Source organism: Dipodomys spectabilis, unplaced genomic scaffold (genome assembly GCF_019054845.1).
Source record: "Dipodomys spectabilis isolate Male_0828 unplaced genomic scaffold, ASM1905484v1 ptg000207l, whole genome shotgun sequence".
Classification (NCBI taxonomy): domain Eukaryota; kingdom Metazoa; phylum Chordata; class Mammalia; order Rodentia; family Heteromyidae; genus Dipodomys; species Dipodomys spectabilis.
Genome location: NW_024870884.1, coordinates 8,482,544 through 8,497,995, shown reverse-complemented (window position 1 = coordinate 8,497,995; position 15,452 = coordinate 8,482,544). Strand labels below are relative to the sequence as shown.

The 15,452-nt window shown below is 36.9% G+C and overlaps 1 protein-coding gene across 1 annotated transcript in view; it reads left to right on the top strand.

The window, feature by feature from the left end:
- The window catches only part of Ctnna3 (catenin alpha 3), a 1,268,549-nt gene that overhangs the window by 1,010,331 nt on the left and 242,766 nt on the right, over positions 1-15,452 (top strand). The window contains exon 12 of the mRNA XM_042696520.1: positions 9,377-9,528. Coding sequence (XP_042552454.1) covers positions 9,377-9,528 — 152 coding nt within the window. The remainder of the gene's footprint in view (positions 1-9,376; positions 9,529-15,452) is intronic.

The window sequence follows — 15,452 nt, the reverse complement described above, 5'->3', positions numbered from 1 at the left end:
CGAGGTTGGCTTTGAACCTCGAACCTCAGATCTCAGCCTCCTGAATAGCTAGGATTACAGGCATGAGCCACTGGTACCCTGCGAAACCTAATTTTCATTAACTGACACAAACCTATGTAGTAGCATTGGTCTAGTGGGCATGGTATTGGACAGCAAAACTTTAGAAACTCATTGTGAGAGTGATCAGATAGTGTGAAACTTGAAAATTCAAGGCATTTATTTGTTCATGCTATTTGCGTTTAGTTTTAAATGATTCTACAATTATGATTCAATGTTATTTATTTTAATATTGTAGAAGCTTTAAACTTTTTATTGTTATTATAAAGATGATATACAGAGGGGTTACCATTACACAAATCAGGAAACAAGTACATTTCTTTCCCTTGCTCTCTCCCAGTTTATTATAGAATCTAAACACAGAATTAAAAGTATGCAAAATTATTCTGAAAGAAAGACCTCTCTTCACATATTTCTTTTGCTTTATTCTTGCTTGCCCTTAAAGTTGCCATTTTATTATTATTTTTTTACCTACTCTGCAGCTCTTTTGTGAGTGTGTATGGAAACAGCCAGAGTATCTTATGTTTTCTTACATTTCCTTTACATTCTTTCATAAAGGGCAATATATATAATATTGTATATGTACATAAATCATGTATTCAAGCTGACATTCCCAATTTAATACACCCTGGTTGCATTCTTCTTATCTGATCTCATTCCCCAGTAGAACTGCCCTGTTGCCATGGTGAGAAACCTTGCTCTAAAAAATATCCACAATTATTTATTTCTCCCAATGCTTTAAGGCACATAAGTACCTCCAGTATTAGACTACAGTTTTAGCTTCACCATTTCCTCAACCTTCTGTCTAGATTTACCTCTTGACATCACTATATCTGTCTATAATATGCCTAAGTATCTTCCTAATAGAGAGCTCACACAGATGAAATATTCTGTGTACTTGGATGTTTGAAAGAGCCCTAATCATTCACTTAATTGGATTGCCTGTATTGAATTCCCTGCCTAAAATCATTTTCCTTAGAATTAGAAGGTATCATCTCACCCTTTTTCCTTCAGTATTCAGTAATCATTATGAAAAGTCTAGGAATAGTCTGTGTTAATATTTTGCAGCCAACCTTTTATTTCCTGGATTCTTGGCTTTTTGTCCTGAGGTATCCTTAATACTCTGAGCATATGTCTCAGAGTGGTTGTTCTTCCTGTGAACAGTCAAACATTGTGGTTATTGGTACAAGCTCTGAGTTTGGGGCCCAAATTTGAATTCTTACTCAGGTACCTACCATTTTCCTGAAGAAAAAAAGGTGAGTCCAGAGTCTTTGTGTGTTAGAGTTCAGATGACTCTTGGACGTATCTGTGTATAGAAAACACGTGCAATTAGAGGCATAGTAGCTGTCATACATACATGACTGAAGAGTTGGGAGGTCCAAAAAATAGGATTTCCTAATTTAGCTGGAGGCAAGATTGTATGCATTTCTTGGATCAAGTTCACCGAGGAATTGGCATTCAAACTAAATTTGAGGACTAAATAGAAAACTACAAGGTTGAGTGTGTTGGAGAAAGAGCTCTATATAGGTATACAACCATAAGCAACTGAACAAAGTGAGTTGGAGGTTGGGATCAGTACTCTACTTAAAACCACCCAAGAAATCCTCATCAACATGTGATAGGTCACTTCCATAGCACAGGTCAAGAGCTAGGTTTCCTGTGGATCTTGCCTTTGCCTTTAATCCTAACTACTCAGGAGACTGAGATCTTAGGATCAAAGATTATGGTTAGAAACCAGCCTGGGAAGGAATGCTTGTGAGACTCATATCCGAAATTAATTACCAAAGATGATGTTAAGTGAAATGAACCCCAAGATAGGGACACAGCTTGTTTTTTCTTTCTTGCTATTGTTTTTAATGTATCCAAACTGTACTATATGATTTCTTTGTTTCTCTTTTTTTTGTATGTTTTTATTGTAAAAATGCTGTAAAGAGGGATTACAGTTACATGAGCAAGGTAATGAGTACATTTCTTATTTGAGCATTGTTGTCTCCTCCTTTGTTTTTCCCATACCATCCCTTCCCTCCCACCTCCACAACTACCCACCTCCCCTACCAAAGTTGTAAAGTTCATTTTTCAACATAGTGCTTTGTACATCTCATTGTTATAATGGGTCAACCTGTATCCTTATTTAAGCATTTTGTTTTTTCCCTTCCCCTCCCCAAATTAGAGAAGTGTATATACAAGATGCAGGGTACTGACGCCAAATATAGTGAAAACAGGGCTTATACCCTGGGGGAGGAGCATACAAAGCAACAAAAAAAATCACGTGGTACCTTATAAATACATTAGAAAATCAAAACAACATCGAGATTCCACCTCACCCCAGCTAGAATGTCTATAATTAAGAACTCTAATAACAACAAATACTGGAGGGTATGTGGACAGAAGCCAATCCTACTACATTGTGGGTGGGAGTGTAAACTTGTTCAACCACTTTGGCAAGTAGTATGGAAGTTCCTCAAATGACTCCACATAGAGCTCCCCTATGACCCAGTAATCCCACTTTTGGGCATTTACCCAAAGGATCATAAACAAGGCCATACTAAGGCTTTCAGCAAAACCGTGTTTATCGCAGCATTATTCACCATAGCTAAGATATGGAACCAACCCAATGCCTCTCAGTAGATGAATGGATCAAGGAATTCTATGCTTCCATCAGAAAGAATGACATTGCCCCATTTGTTAGAAAATGGAAAGACTTGGAAAAAAATTCTAAGTAAAGTAAGCCAGGTCCAAAGAAACGTAGATCCCATAGTTTCTCTTATTTGCAATAACTTATACATGTGTAAGACAAACAGATAAGGCCAAAAGCCATGTACATAGACCTTATAAGATGATGCTTTTTGTTTCTCTTGTATTTCTTCCCCCATGGTATAACCTCCTGTTTTCACTGTATTTGATGTTGGTGCCCTGCATCTTGTATATACATTTTTCTAATTTGGGGAGGAGAAGAGAAATAACAAAATGCTGAAACAAGGATACAGGATGACCCATTGTAACAATGAGATGTACAAGACACTATGTAGAAAATGAACCTCACAACTTGGGGTGGGGACGGGGAAGAGGGGAGGTAGAGAGGGAAGGGATGGTAGGGGCAAAACAACGGAGGAAGTAACAATGCCCAATAGGAAATGTACTCATCTTACTCAAGTAACTGTAACCCTTCTGTACAGTATTTTTACAATAAAAAACATAAAAAATTAGCAGAGATAGAGCTGTGGCTCATTTGGTAGAGCACCACCTTGTTCAAAGAAGCTCAGGGACAGATCCTGAGTTCAAGCCCCAAGATAGGTACACAGAAAACAAACAAGTAACTACAACAGCCAAAATAACCAGCATAGGTAAAAGAAAATGTGCTTCTTCGTATTGGGGCTCTTCTACCTGTTTTCTTCTCCGTTTTTCTTTTCAATGATTTTACTCTAGGCCCATTTTCCTGTTCCAATGGACCAATAAAAATCAAAATACAAAAGGCTCCAAGAACTGCACTTCTAGTAAATCAGATTTCTCTGTTTTGTGTTTTTCTCCATGACAGAAACTGAGGATATTAAGAATTGAGTCTAAACAAGAGTTATGATGGTGCAACAGCCAAGCTAAAGTACAAAAGAGCATATAAAATATCAAAATGATATTAAATAGAACTCTTATAAAAACTTTGGACCCCTGAAAAAGTACTTAACAGGAAGCGGGAAATAGACCCTGTACTTTCTGGGAAGTTGATAGTATAGGAATTTGTCCTGATAGTTTAAATATTGAAGAAGTCTTACTGCAAAATAATTTTATAAAAGCCGAGCATCGGTGGCTCACACCTATAATCCTAGCTACCCAGGAGGCTGACTCTGAGGATCACGGTTCAAAGCCAGTCCAGGCAGGAAAGTCTGTGAGACTTTTATCACCAATAAACCACTAGAAATCCGGAAGTGGTGCTCAAGTGGTAGAGCACTGGCCTTGCGCTGAAGAGTGCAGGGACAGCGCCCAGGCCCAGAGGTCAAGCCCCATGACCAACAAAATCAAAAAGAAAGCAAGACAGAATTTTATAAAAATATTTTTAAAGTAGCAAATTATTAACTTCATTAAAAACATAATATTTATCAAAGAACAAAGGCCAAGGCAGAACAAAGGCCATAACACAATATCACTTGACATCGATCTAACTTAAAGATTAAATACACATATTCATTTAACCAATTATTGTAATATAAGCAAATGGGAAAATGTTGTGAGGAAAGAGTGAAAGAGATCAGTCTTTATGTCATATTAACAAACCAATAGGTAAAGTTGTAACACACTTAAACTAAGCCATATAATTTAATTAATATTCACATATGATTTAGATATAAAGATTTTAAAAAATCCAGCTCCAGTAGAGGCAGCAAATTGCTATGTCACTGGATTGTCCTAAAGATGGACAATTAAAGGGCTGATTAAAGGATATGAACCAGAAAAAAAGTACTCTAACCAAGAGGATAAAATACAACTCCAGCTTCATGGAGCTATGTTCTGAAAGTCCTTTCTCTCTGTTATTTTATTTCTTACTGTTTGGAGGTAGTCCAGATACTTAAAAGGCAGAAGCAGGATATAAAGGAAGGTCAGAGTGCTGCTCTTGTTAGCCATGGATTGTGTCATGAGTGGTCGGGATGAGTCAGTGCTTTGTGACACCGTTGGACGAGGTGAAATTGTCCCCAGGCCTTGAACAGTGTGAGGGAACAAGCACATCCCCATTAGATAACTCCGGATTTCTCAATATTAAATACTTAGGAACTGCCATAATCAGTGTTTACTAAATAGAGATGAAGATGGAGCGTGTAAAGTATTAGTAGAAGTTCTGCCTGTGCTTAACTGTATATTTTGCAATTATTAATTTTTTCCCACTTGCATAGCATATCAAAAATAATGACTTAGCATTATAGAAGCTTCCTGAGGCAAATTTCTGTGCTGTTAGTATTTTTCAAGGATAATCACTTAATTATAAATAGTTTAGTTTGGCTGTTATTAATGATAGAAAACATAACTTGGTGACATAATTCCAGATCGTTACCTGTAATGAGTCTGAATTCTTTTGTGACCTATTTAATTTGATAATTACGTCCCCTAGCCTACTTTCAAAACCCTCGCCTACTTTCAAATGCACATAATAAATTTAGCAAGGATTAAGAAAGGATAAAATATTCTTGGGTTACTACCAAAGAGAGGCTCAAGGCTTAGGAGAATTTGCCTGTGTAGGTCTGTTAACCTCATTGTCAGGAAATTAACATTAATTTTCCCAGTAGCACTGTAATTTAGAATCCCCAAAGACTTTACTTATTAAAAGGAAATGGTGCTCACTTAAGGTTCAGGGAACAGGCTGTCTAGCCTCAGTTACCTTTGCGTCATGTATTAGTTGTGTGACCTCAGTCTCCTCATCAGTTAAATCAGGATACAAATAGTTCCTGCCTCACTAGGCTGCTGAAAGGATTAAATTAGATATGCATGTAAATTACTTAGCACAGTGCTGAGATAAAAAGAATCCATGGAATGTGAGCTATCAATCTGTATATTCTGAACAAAGTTACAGAGAAAGTATAGACTTCAGGTGCATTTAAAGCGGGCTTAAATTTGACATATGAAATAGACATGATACTTTGAAATCAATAATAAATATATTGAAGAAAAGCCCATCTTTGTATTGTACATGTACATTGAAAGTTCAGAACCATTTACCCTACATGGCATTTCCATTGACCAGAATGAAAAAAGCGTTTAAGATATACTCTTGTTTTAAATTCTATTTTATTGTAAAGATGCTGTACAGAGGGGTCAGTTACATGAGTAAGGCAATGAGTACATTTCTTATCAAGCACTGCAGACTCCTCCTTTGTTTCCCCTTACCATCCCTTCCCCCCGCCCTGCGCCTTCCCTGCGACCCTCCACACTACTCCGCCCAAAGTTGTAAAGTTTGGTTTTTGACATAACGACTTGTATGTCTCATTGTTGCGATGGGTCCACCTGTATCCCTAGTTAAACGATTTGTTTTTGTCCTTCCCATCCACAAATTATACCAATATCAAATACAGTGAAAACAGGGGTTATACCATGGGGGAGGGACATACAAAGCAACAAAGAAATCATGTTATAAATATGTTAGAAACAATCGCAAGCAAGAAAAAAAAACATTTGAATCCTTATTTTGGGGTTCATTTCACCTAACATCACCTTATCTGACTTTTTCTGCTTGACTCATACATATACTAGATATTGCAAATAAGGGAGACCATGGGACCTATGTTTCTTTGGGCCTGGCTTACTTCACTTAATATAATTTTTTCCAAGTCTTTCCATTTCCTAACACATGGGACAATGTCATTCTTTCTGGTGGAGGCATAGAATTTCATTGTGTATATATACCACATTTTCTTGATCCATTCATCTACTGAGGGGCATCTGGGTTGGTTCCATATCTTAGATATGGTAAATAATGCTACAATAAACATAGTTGTGCTGGTAGCTTTAGTATGGTCTTGTTTGTAATCATTCGGGTAAATGCCCAAAAGTGGGATTACTGGGTCATAGGAGAGCTCTATGTGGAGTCTTTTGAGGAACCTCCATACTACTTTCCAAAGTGGTTGAACAAGTTTACACTCCCACCAACAATGCAGTAAGGTTCCCTTCTGTCCACATCCCCTCCAGCATCTGTTGTTATTAGAGTTCTTGATTATAGATAGCCATTGTAACTGCAGTGAGGTGGTATCTCAAGGTTGTTTAGATTTGCATTTCTTTTATGGCTAGGGTGGTTGAGCATTTCTTCATGTGTCTATTGACCATCCTTCTTTCCTCTTCAGAGAAGTTTCTCGTTAAGTCTTTAGCTCACTTATTTATTGGGCAGTTGTTTCTTTGAGGATTTGTTGTTGGGGGATTTAATTTTTTGAATTCCAGGTATATTTTAGATATGAGACCCTTGTCCATTGTATGGTTAGTGAAGATCTTCTCCCAATCTGTGGGATTTCTATTGATCTTGTTAGCTATGTCCTTTGCCATGTAGAAGCTCTGCAGCTTCATTCAATCCCATTTGTCCAACCTTTTTTTGATTTATTGTTTTTCTGGGTCTCTATTAAGAAAATTTCGGCTTGTGCCAAGGAGTCCTAAGATTTCTCTTATTCCATCCTGTAATGTTTTCAGATTGTCTGCTTTGACTTTGAGGTCTAATCCATTTGGAGTTGGTTCTGGTGCAGGGTGATATATAAGGATCTAGCTTTAGTTTTCTACAAGTGATTAAGCAATTTTGTCAGCATCATTTACTGATCCTTCCAATCCAGGAGCATGGCAGGTTTTTCCACTTTCTAACTTCTGTTTTGATTTCCTTTTTCGGGTTTTTAAAGTTTTCATCATAGAGGTCCTTCACCTCTTTGATTAAGTTAATTCCTAGGTATTTTATTTTTTGTGAGGCTATTATGAATGGAGTTGCTTTCCCTGATTTCAGCCATGCTTTTCTCATTGTTGGCATACAGAAAAGCCATTGATTTTTGAAAGTTAATTTTATACCCTGCTACTTTGCCAAAGTTTTGAATCAGCTTGAGTAATTTGGGAGTGGAGTCTGTGGGATTCTTTAAATACAAGATCATGTCATCTGCAAAGAGGGAGAGTTTTATTTCATCTTTCCCTATTTGGATCCCTCTTAAGTTTGCCTCTTGTCTTATTGCTATAGCTAGGCATTCTAATACTAAATTCAAGAGAAGTGGAGGGAGTGGACGTCCTTGTCTCATTCCTGAGTTAAGAGGAAGTGGCTTTAGTCTTACACCATTAACTATAATGCTGGCTGTAGGTTTGTCATATACAGTCTTTATTGTATTGAGGAATGTTCCATGGATTCCTAATTTTTCCAGAGCCTTCATCATAAAGGGGTGATGCATCTTATCAGATGCTTTTTCTGCATCTATTGAGATAACCATGAGGTTCTTATCCTTGCTCTTGTTGATGTAATGAATAATATTAATTGATTTGCATATATTGAACCAGCTTTGCATCCCTGAAATGAATCCTGTTTGATGGTGGTGTATGATTTTTTTGGATGAATTGTTGAAGTTGATTGGCCAAAATTTTGTTGAGAAGTTTTGCATCAGTGTTTATCAAAGAAATGGGTCTATAGTTCTCTTTCTTTGATGAGTCCCTGCCTGGTTTTGGGATGAGGGTTATGATGGCTTCATAGAATGTGTTCAGTAGTGAACTTTCTCTTTCAATTTCATTGAAGAATTGGAGGAGTATTACTTCACACTTTCTTGAACATTATGACATGTATCTCTAGCTTTGATCCAGGTACCCATATGTCCATGTACAGTTCACCTACAGCAGCTTGTGCAGGTAAAGAAATGACAAATATATTATGTCCTTATGCTTTATTCAAAAAAGCTGGTAAAGGAGGTAAAATGAAATCATGTTGCCAACAATGAAAACTCTTTATGATTTTTTTTTCTCAAAAAATCCTTAAATCTTTCTCACTTTATTTCACATGGATATAAAATCTAGGCCTTTGTGTGATTTTCTGTTTTTATTTCTTTTTTCTTTTCCAAAATGTACATAGAAGGAGACCTCATGGTGCAACGGTAGCACATCTGACTCCAAAATGTACATAGGAAGATGATGCGGATAGTTTCTCTAATTATAGACATGCTAAGGGACTGGAGGTCTTGATAGCACTATTAGATTGCTTTCTTATTTTTGCATATTACAAGGGTTCAAATCTCTTTCTTAAGAGTTCAAACCGCCACATTTTAGCAAAGCAATGCTGGTGATACTGATTTCCCTGTACCTTGGTTGTTAGCTCTTCACACTGGCGTAACGTTAGGGTGTATCAAGATTAAGTATTTTAAGATTTGATTCAAGTTGAACACTTAGAATATTACCTTGGATCTAGTGAAGAAGACTTTTTTTCTGTATAAGCTTAACTGTAAAGTGGATAAATGTATTTTTGTGCTGGTCTTGCAACTTGAATTTGGTTCATAGGCACTATTTCAGAGCTTTTTGCTGAGAGGTAGAGCTCCATCACGTGTCACAGTTCTATTTTGGCTTTTTGGTGGTTACATAGACATAAGTTTCATGGATTGGGCTGCCTTTGAACTTGAACTCGTTCTATCCTCACATCTTAGCCTTCTAAATATCTAAGATTATAGGCATGCCATACTAGTGCCCAAGAACCAAAATGATTTGTACTTCTACACTAAAAAAATATAAAGCCCATTAAGAAAATATTTGTTTAAAGTACAGAATTATAGAAAATAGATATGAAACCATGGAAATTTCTAAAATGCGCAGAAGATAAGCTTTTCTTTGTTATTTATTTCAATAGTCATTCCCGAGTTCGTAACACAAGTGAATGTCGCCTTGGAAGCCTTAAGCAAGAATTCGTTGAATGTGTTTGATGATAATCAATTTGTAGACATCTCCAAGAAGATCTATGACACCATTCATGATATCCGATGTTCGGTCATGATGATTCGAGTAAGTTTGCTTTACATTTTCTTGAGTTATTTCCACATTCTTTCCCATCTGGAATGCCTGTAATGATCACAAGAAATGTTTTATTTCTATGCTGTAAAGCCAACACTGAAATCCATCAGAGCTTCAGAAATTCATATGCATCCCTAAAGTCAGATCTACTGTCAAAAACTACACCTTAATGCATGTGGTTTACTATAACTTATGCAAATGAGCACATTAAATGTAGCAAGTGCAGAACGGATAGGATTCCTGTGTGCAGGTGTCTCGTAGCATGTTCATCAGCCAGTGAAATGGACACAAGAAATCTGCATTCCTTCTTCTAACAAATGGCTCCTCTCTTTCTCATCACCATACTGGAATTCATAAGAAACCATGTTAGAGAAGGCATTTCTAAAACTAAACTTGTCCATCTTAAATGACTGACTCAGAGATTGTTCTGCAGCAAATCTTACAGCTGCTAGAACAGCAAATGCTTGAACTGCCCCAGTAAGGGATTGTTTCTAAGAAAAGATACATTACATTCCAATGAGGCAAATTGCACCATTTGTTGTGAGTATATTGTACATTAAGAGGCCACAATTGTTTTCAGTGAACTATTAATGCATTCTTTAATGTTACTAAAATTGCAAATAATTTTCTTCAGAAAATGCAGAGGTATCTTACTGTAAGATGCACTCATCTAGAGGTGATCCCTGAGGTAAGGATTTGTACTTTCAATAATCTATTTAGGAGCTAGTGGGACTCAGAAGTGAGTACAGGATGGGAATGAAGCCAATAATGAGCCACTGCAGGCAACCAGGTCTTGATCCTGCTGCTTAACTTGGAAGGTACTGCAGAACACACTGCAGAATTATTCCACCTGAGGTGAACAAAATCCGCAGATTTATCCTCCTATTCATCCTTGGTTAAATGCTCCCCTTAGAGCTGTCACCTGGGCCACATGCTCAGAGCACATCAAGCTTTTGAGACCAAAGAAAGCCACCCTCAGGCAGGGTGGCAGGTGCTTGCAGTGGAAAGATTCGGGAGGCCTGGTGTGTCTAATTTCTAAGTACAAATTGAGTTTACTTTTAAAGCTTCTGGATTTAACTGTTAGCAAGCCCATGAGACAAAACTAGAAATGCCAAGATGGTGTGTGGGTAATGCATCAATGGTTTTTGAGGGGCCAGATGTCACTGGTTTTCCTGAGCCCTCTATAAAAATGGGGTCACTTGTGGACTTTATAAAGTAAAGGGCCAACAGATATCAGGAGCCTCACAGGACAGATGAGAGATACTGAAAGAGAAAGGCAAAAGGTGTCAAGCATTTTAGGGTTTGGGGCAATCTGAATGCAAACCCAATTGTAGATGTCAGAGAGAATATGAAGATGTATATGGATAGTTCCTTGCTAATGATGATTTATCATTTTCTTGTGATGCAGAGAAAATAATACCATCCTTCTAATTTTGAGTTTTGAGCTTTTCCTGGGCTGGTGACATATGGCATGATGTTTTGTTGCAACTAGCTGTTGCATTTCCCAGCCACCCACCCATCAGGAGTCCACATAGCTGATGGTCTACAGTGTGGATAATCTGTGATGTTCGGTAGATTTATTAAATGCATTTTCATTTCATTTTTTTACTTCCTCTTTCAATTTGCAATGGGATTGCTGGGTCTATCATAAATTGAGTAGAATCTGCAGAGATAAGTTTATATTGAGGCAGTTAGAAACGATGGCAGTATACCAACACTGTATCAGAACAACAAAGAAACCATACCAAGTATTCTTTTTTTTGTGTTTTGTTTTGTTTTTGCTCTTGCAATGCTTTTTATGCCTTACCTCTATGAATGAGTGAATTAGGGATAACACAATGTTGAGAAGGTAGGTGGATCCCGGAAGGGACCTAAAACACATCAAGAAGATGCATGATCTGTAGGATATGGTAAGCTCTTCACTTTGCCTGGCTATTTGGGAAGGTATACCAGCAAAAGTGCATATAGATGCCAGGGTGGAGAATATATTTTTTCTGAGAAAATTGTCTAGGTAATGCAAAAAAATTATAACTTTTCTTGAGTCCCAGTATTTGAGTTCTTATTATCAAGATGGCTTATGGATAGCAAATCAAATTAGCTTGCCATTATTTCTACATAATCTTCACCTGCAGCAGTCCTCTGTCGGGCTGGAGAATAATTTATTGTAATTATTAATAGCCTAAGAGGGCAGTAATTTTTCTCTCTAGTCATTTATTATTCAAGGAAAATACTTGTGTCTGTTAACTTTTACCTCATGGGATTAATCTAGTATTTTGTGTTCTTTGCTAGTGCTTATTTAATTTTTCAACACGATTTTCAGAAGAGACTAGAAAAACCATATTTTAATTAGAGTCTGTCTGTGGTCAAATGAAGTAGACTTGTTCCTATGTGTTGCTTCTACCTCAATTAGACCTGACATTTGCTTATTCTTTTTCTTGTTTAAACCCTGGGATAATTGGGTTAGGAACAAGTTTTGTTTATTTTCGTTATCCTGCCATTGTATAGGTATTTATTCTCCATTTTTATGTTAATATCAGTCTTAAATTCTACTTGTTAAATTTCATTGTGTTTTAGGGCCTTTGATTCTGAAGCAGGGACTCTACCACTTGATCCACACCCTCAGTCCTGTTTGCTTTCATTATTTTTCAGATAGGGTTGTACACTTTTTGTGCAGTGGCTATTCTTGACCTTTGATCCTTTTCATCTTCTTTGGGGTAGTTGGGGTTTATAGGAGTGAACTACTATGCCTGGCCTCATTGTGTTTCCAAATGGCTCCTCACATCTGGTTGTACTCTTTGGTTGATCATTATACAAACAGCATCAGTTAGAAACCTGAGACATAGAGCTTACATAGATCTTTTATCTAGATTACTAATTAAAATATACATATAGTCACTTTGATAAGATTGTGGTCTCCATTTGCCAGCTCTGGTTAAGAGCCATTAGCGATAAGAGCTTCTGGAATCTGGTGCTATGTCTAGCTAGCATATCTATAAGCATATGATTTCAAAGAGTGATTTAAAATTTTTTTTGTGAGAATATTATACAGAGGAGTTACAATTACATGGGCAAGATAATGAGTACATTTCTTATCAAGCATTGTTGCCTCCTCTTTGTTTCCCCTTCCCACCCCTTCCTATACTCCCCCTGCCTCCTCCCCACCCGATCCTCCCCCCCACCAAAGTTGTAAAGTTTGTTTTCGACATAACGCCTTGTACATCTCATTATTGCAATGGGTCCACCTGTATCCCTAGTTAAACGATTTGTTTATGCCCTTCCCCTCCACAAATTATGCCAACATCAAATGGAGTGAAAGCAGGGGTTATTGAGACTGATAAAAGAGATAACATTCCTTTTTAGATATGCTTTATTTCCAAAAAAGATAAACTACATAAAAATAATGATATTGTACTTGAAATGATGGAAGAATGGAAAGAGATGAATCATCTCTGTTCCTCTGTCCCTGCACTCCAGTTTCCTGGGGAATGATGAGGGGGAATACCTTAGACATTCCTTGGGGGAAAGGCTGAACACAGAAGTGATCTTTGATTCAGGTAGATGAAAATGTCTATTCTTCCAGATTGTCCTTTTATCACAGAAGATAACAGAATTAATCTGGTGGAATATTTTCTTTGCAATGTCAAATTTAATGCTGACCAACACTATGGCCTGAGAACTGTAAAGCATTTGTGTTTTTCTGCTTTCTTCAAAGTATCTAATTAGCATTACTATTTAAACAGCACGTTTATAATGATGTAAGTTCAGGGAAAGCCAGTCTCTGTTCCTGAGGTCTTTGTCTGTGAATGTACTAGAATTTTATGTCTGAATTTTCAAGAGTGTTCTTCAATGCCCTCAAAACAATAAATGTCAGTTTAAGATACAGAATGTCATATGTTATAGCTGTATAAAATTTTATTATATCCATCTATACTCTGTATCATGATCAATTTTTGTGATAGCAGTTATTTAGACAGTTGGGGATGGTTTTTTTAAGTTCCCAAATAAATACTGTGATATCTGATATTCAGGTCGACTCAATATGTGGACTGAGAAGGAGGTAGTAAGCATTAACAATATCATAGTAAGGAGGTATTTCATTTGCATTCACTATATTGGGACAAATTGTACATTTATAGAGAGTCCACATAATAAAATGGCTAAAATAGAGCAAGGATCTCACTTGCTTCCAGTTTCCCTCTTTGGAAGCTAGAATTGATGTTAATCCTACTTCAATATGTTATTATGCTGATAAAATGAGCTAGTAGAAAGGAAATGGTTAATAGTACTTTGTCATTTAGAACTAGTATTATTTTAATATAGAGCTAGTACTTAACTAACTTGGGATTGCTTATTTTTGTACAATTTCAAGAATGTTCTTCACAGAAAATGTAGAAATATGCTTGGGTGCAACACAAAAGTAATAGTGAAAGAATAACAAATGTCCTAAGAAAAAAGTATGTTCTTTGACAAGGTTTCACTTATATAAGAAGATATGCTTATGACTGGCACACGTTTAAATGACAGATAATTTATTGCAAACTGTGCTTTTGAAACCATGTTAGTTTAATCTAGCATTATAATTTGGTACATCCCTTTCCATTTTGCTCCTCTCTCCTCAACATTACACATGCTAAGCAAGCACTCTACCACTGAACTATACCTCTAGCCAAGGCATATATTTTGGATATGTTCATTTACTCAGTGAATGTTAATTAAAAAAATAAAAAGGCAAATAAAATCAAGTTTAAAAATTACATACCCCTCCAGGGGCTGGTGGTTCACACCTGTAATCCTAGCTACTCAGGAGGCTGAGATCTGAGGCTCAAAGTTGGAAGCCAGCAAGAAAGTATGAGATTCTTATCTCCAATAAACTACTCAAAAAGCTGGAAGTGACATTGTGGCTCAAGTGGTAGAGCACTCATCTTGAGCAAAAGCTCAGGGACAGCACCCAGGCCCAGAGTTCAAGTCCCAGTACCAGCTATAAAATAATAAATAAATAAATACAAATTACACAACCTGATATATATGAAATGGTTTTTATACAAATCATTACATGGATTCTAGAATTAGGATGCAGTTCAGAACACATTCAGTTTACCTAGGTAGAAAAACCCAGGGTCTGATTATAGAATAGATTCAGGAATGGGCAGATGTATGGCTTTACCTGGAATGACACATAGGGCAGATGTATGGCTTTACCTGGAATGACACATAGTTTCTTGAGATTATTCATCCCACCATAATTTCTCTAAACGTTTTCCTTTGTAAAGTTTTCTTTTAAGTGCATGGTTTTAGGAAAGGCTTTTAGTTTTCATTGCTTCTGTAGGTAATTGTTGTCTCTACTTTACAGATTGTCAATTATTAACAATGTAGAATACAGCCTCTACAATCAGAATTTTGTGGAATTAAGATTGGTAATGTTACCAGGCACCAATGGCTCATGCCTGTAATCCTAGATACTCAGGAGGGTGAGATCTGAGGATCATGGTTCAAAGCCAGTCCGGGCAGGAAAGTCTCTGAGATTCTAATCTCCAATTAACCACCAGAAAACCAGAAGTGGTGCTGTGGCTCAAGTGGTCGATTGCTTGCCTTGAGCTGAAGAGCTTAGGGACAGCTCTCAGGCCTAGAGTTCAAGCCCTATGACCGACAAAAAAAAGAAAAGATTAGTACTGGTAAATTGTTGAACGAATATTGTGTAATAGGGAATGATATGATAAGTTCTGTTCTCAACGCTACATGATACTATTTATGTTGTTACCTTGAATGCTATCATTATTTTCTTCACTGGAGAGGAAAATGGAAGTGTATTGCTGAATTTCTTCTTTTTGGTATCATTACACTTAAAGGATTAAGCTTTGCTTCTGAGAACAAAGAACAAAAGCAAAGTGTCCATGCTACAAAGAAGTATGAATTAT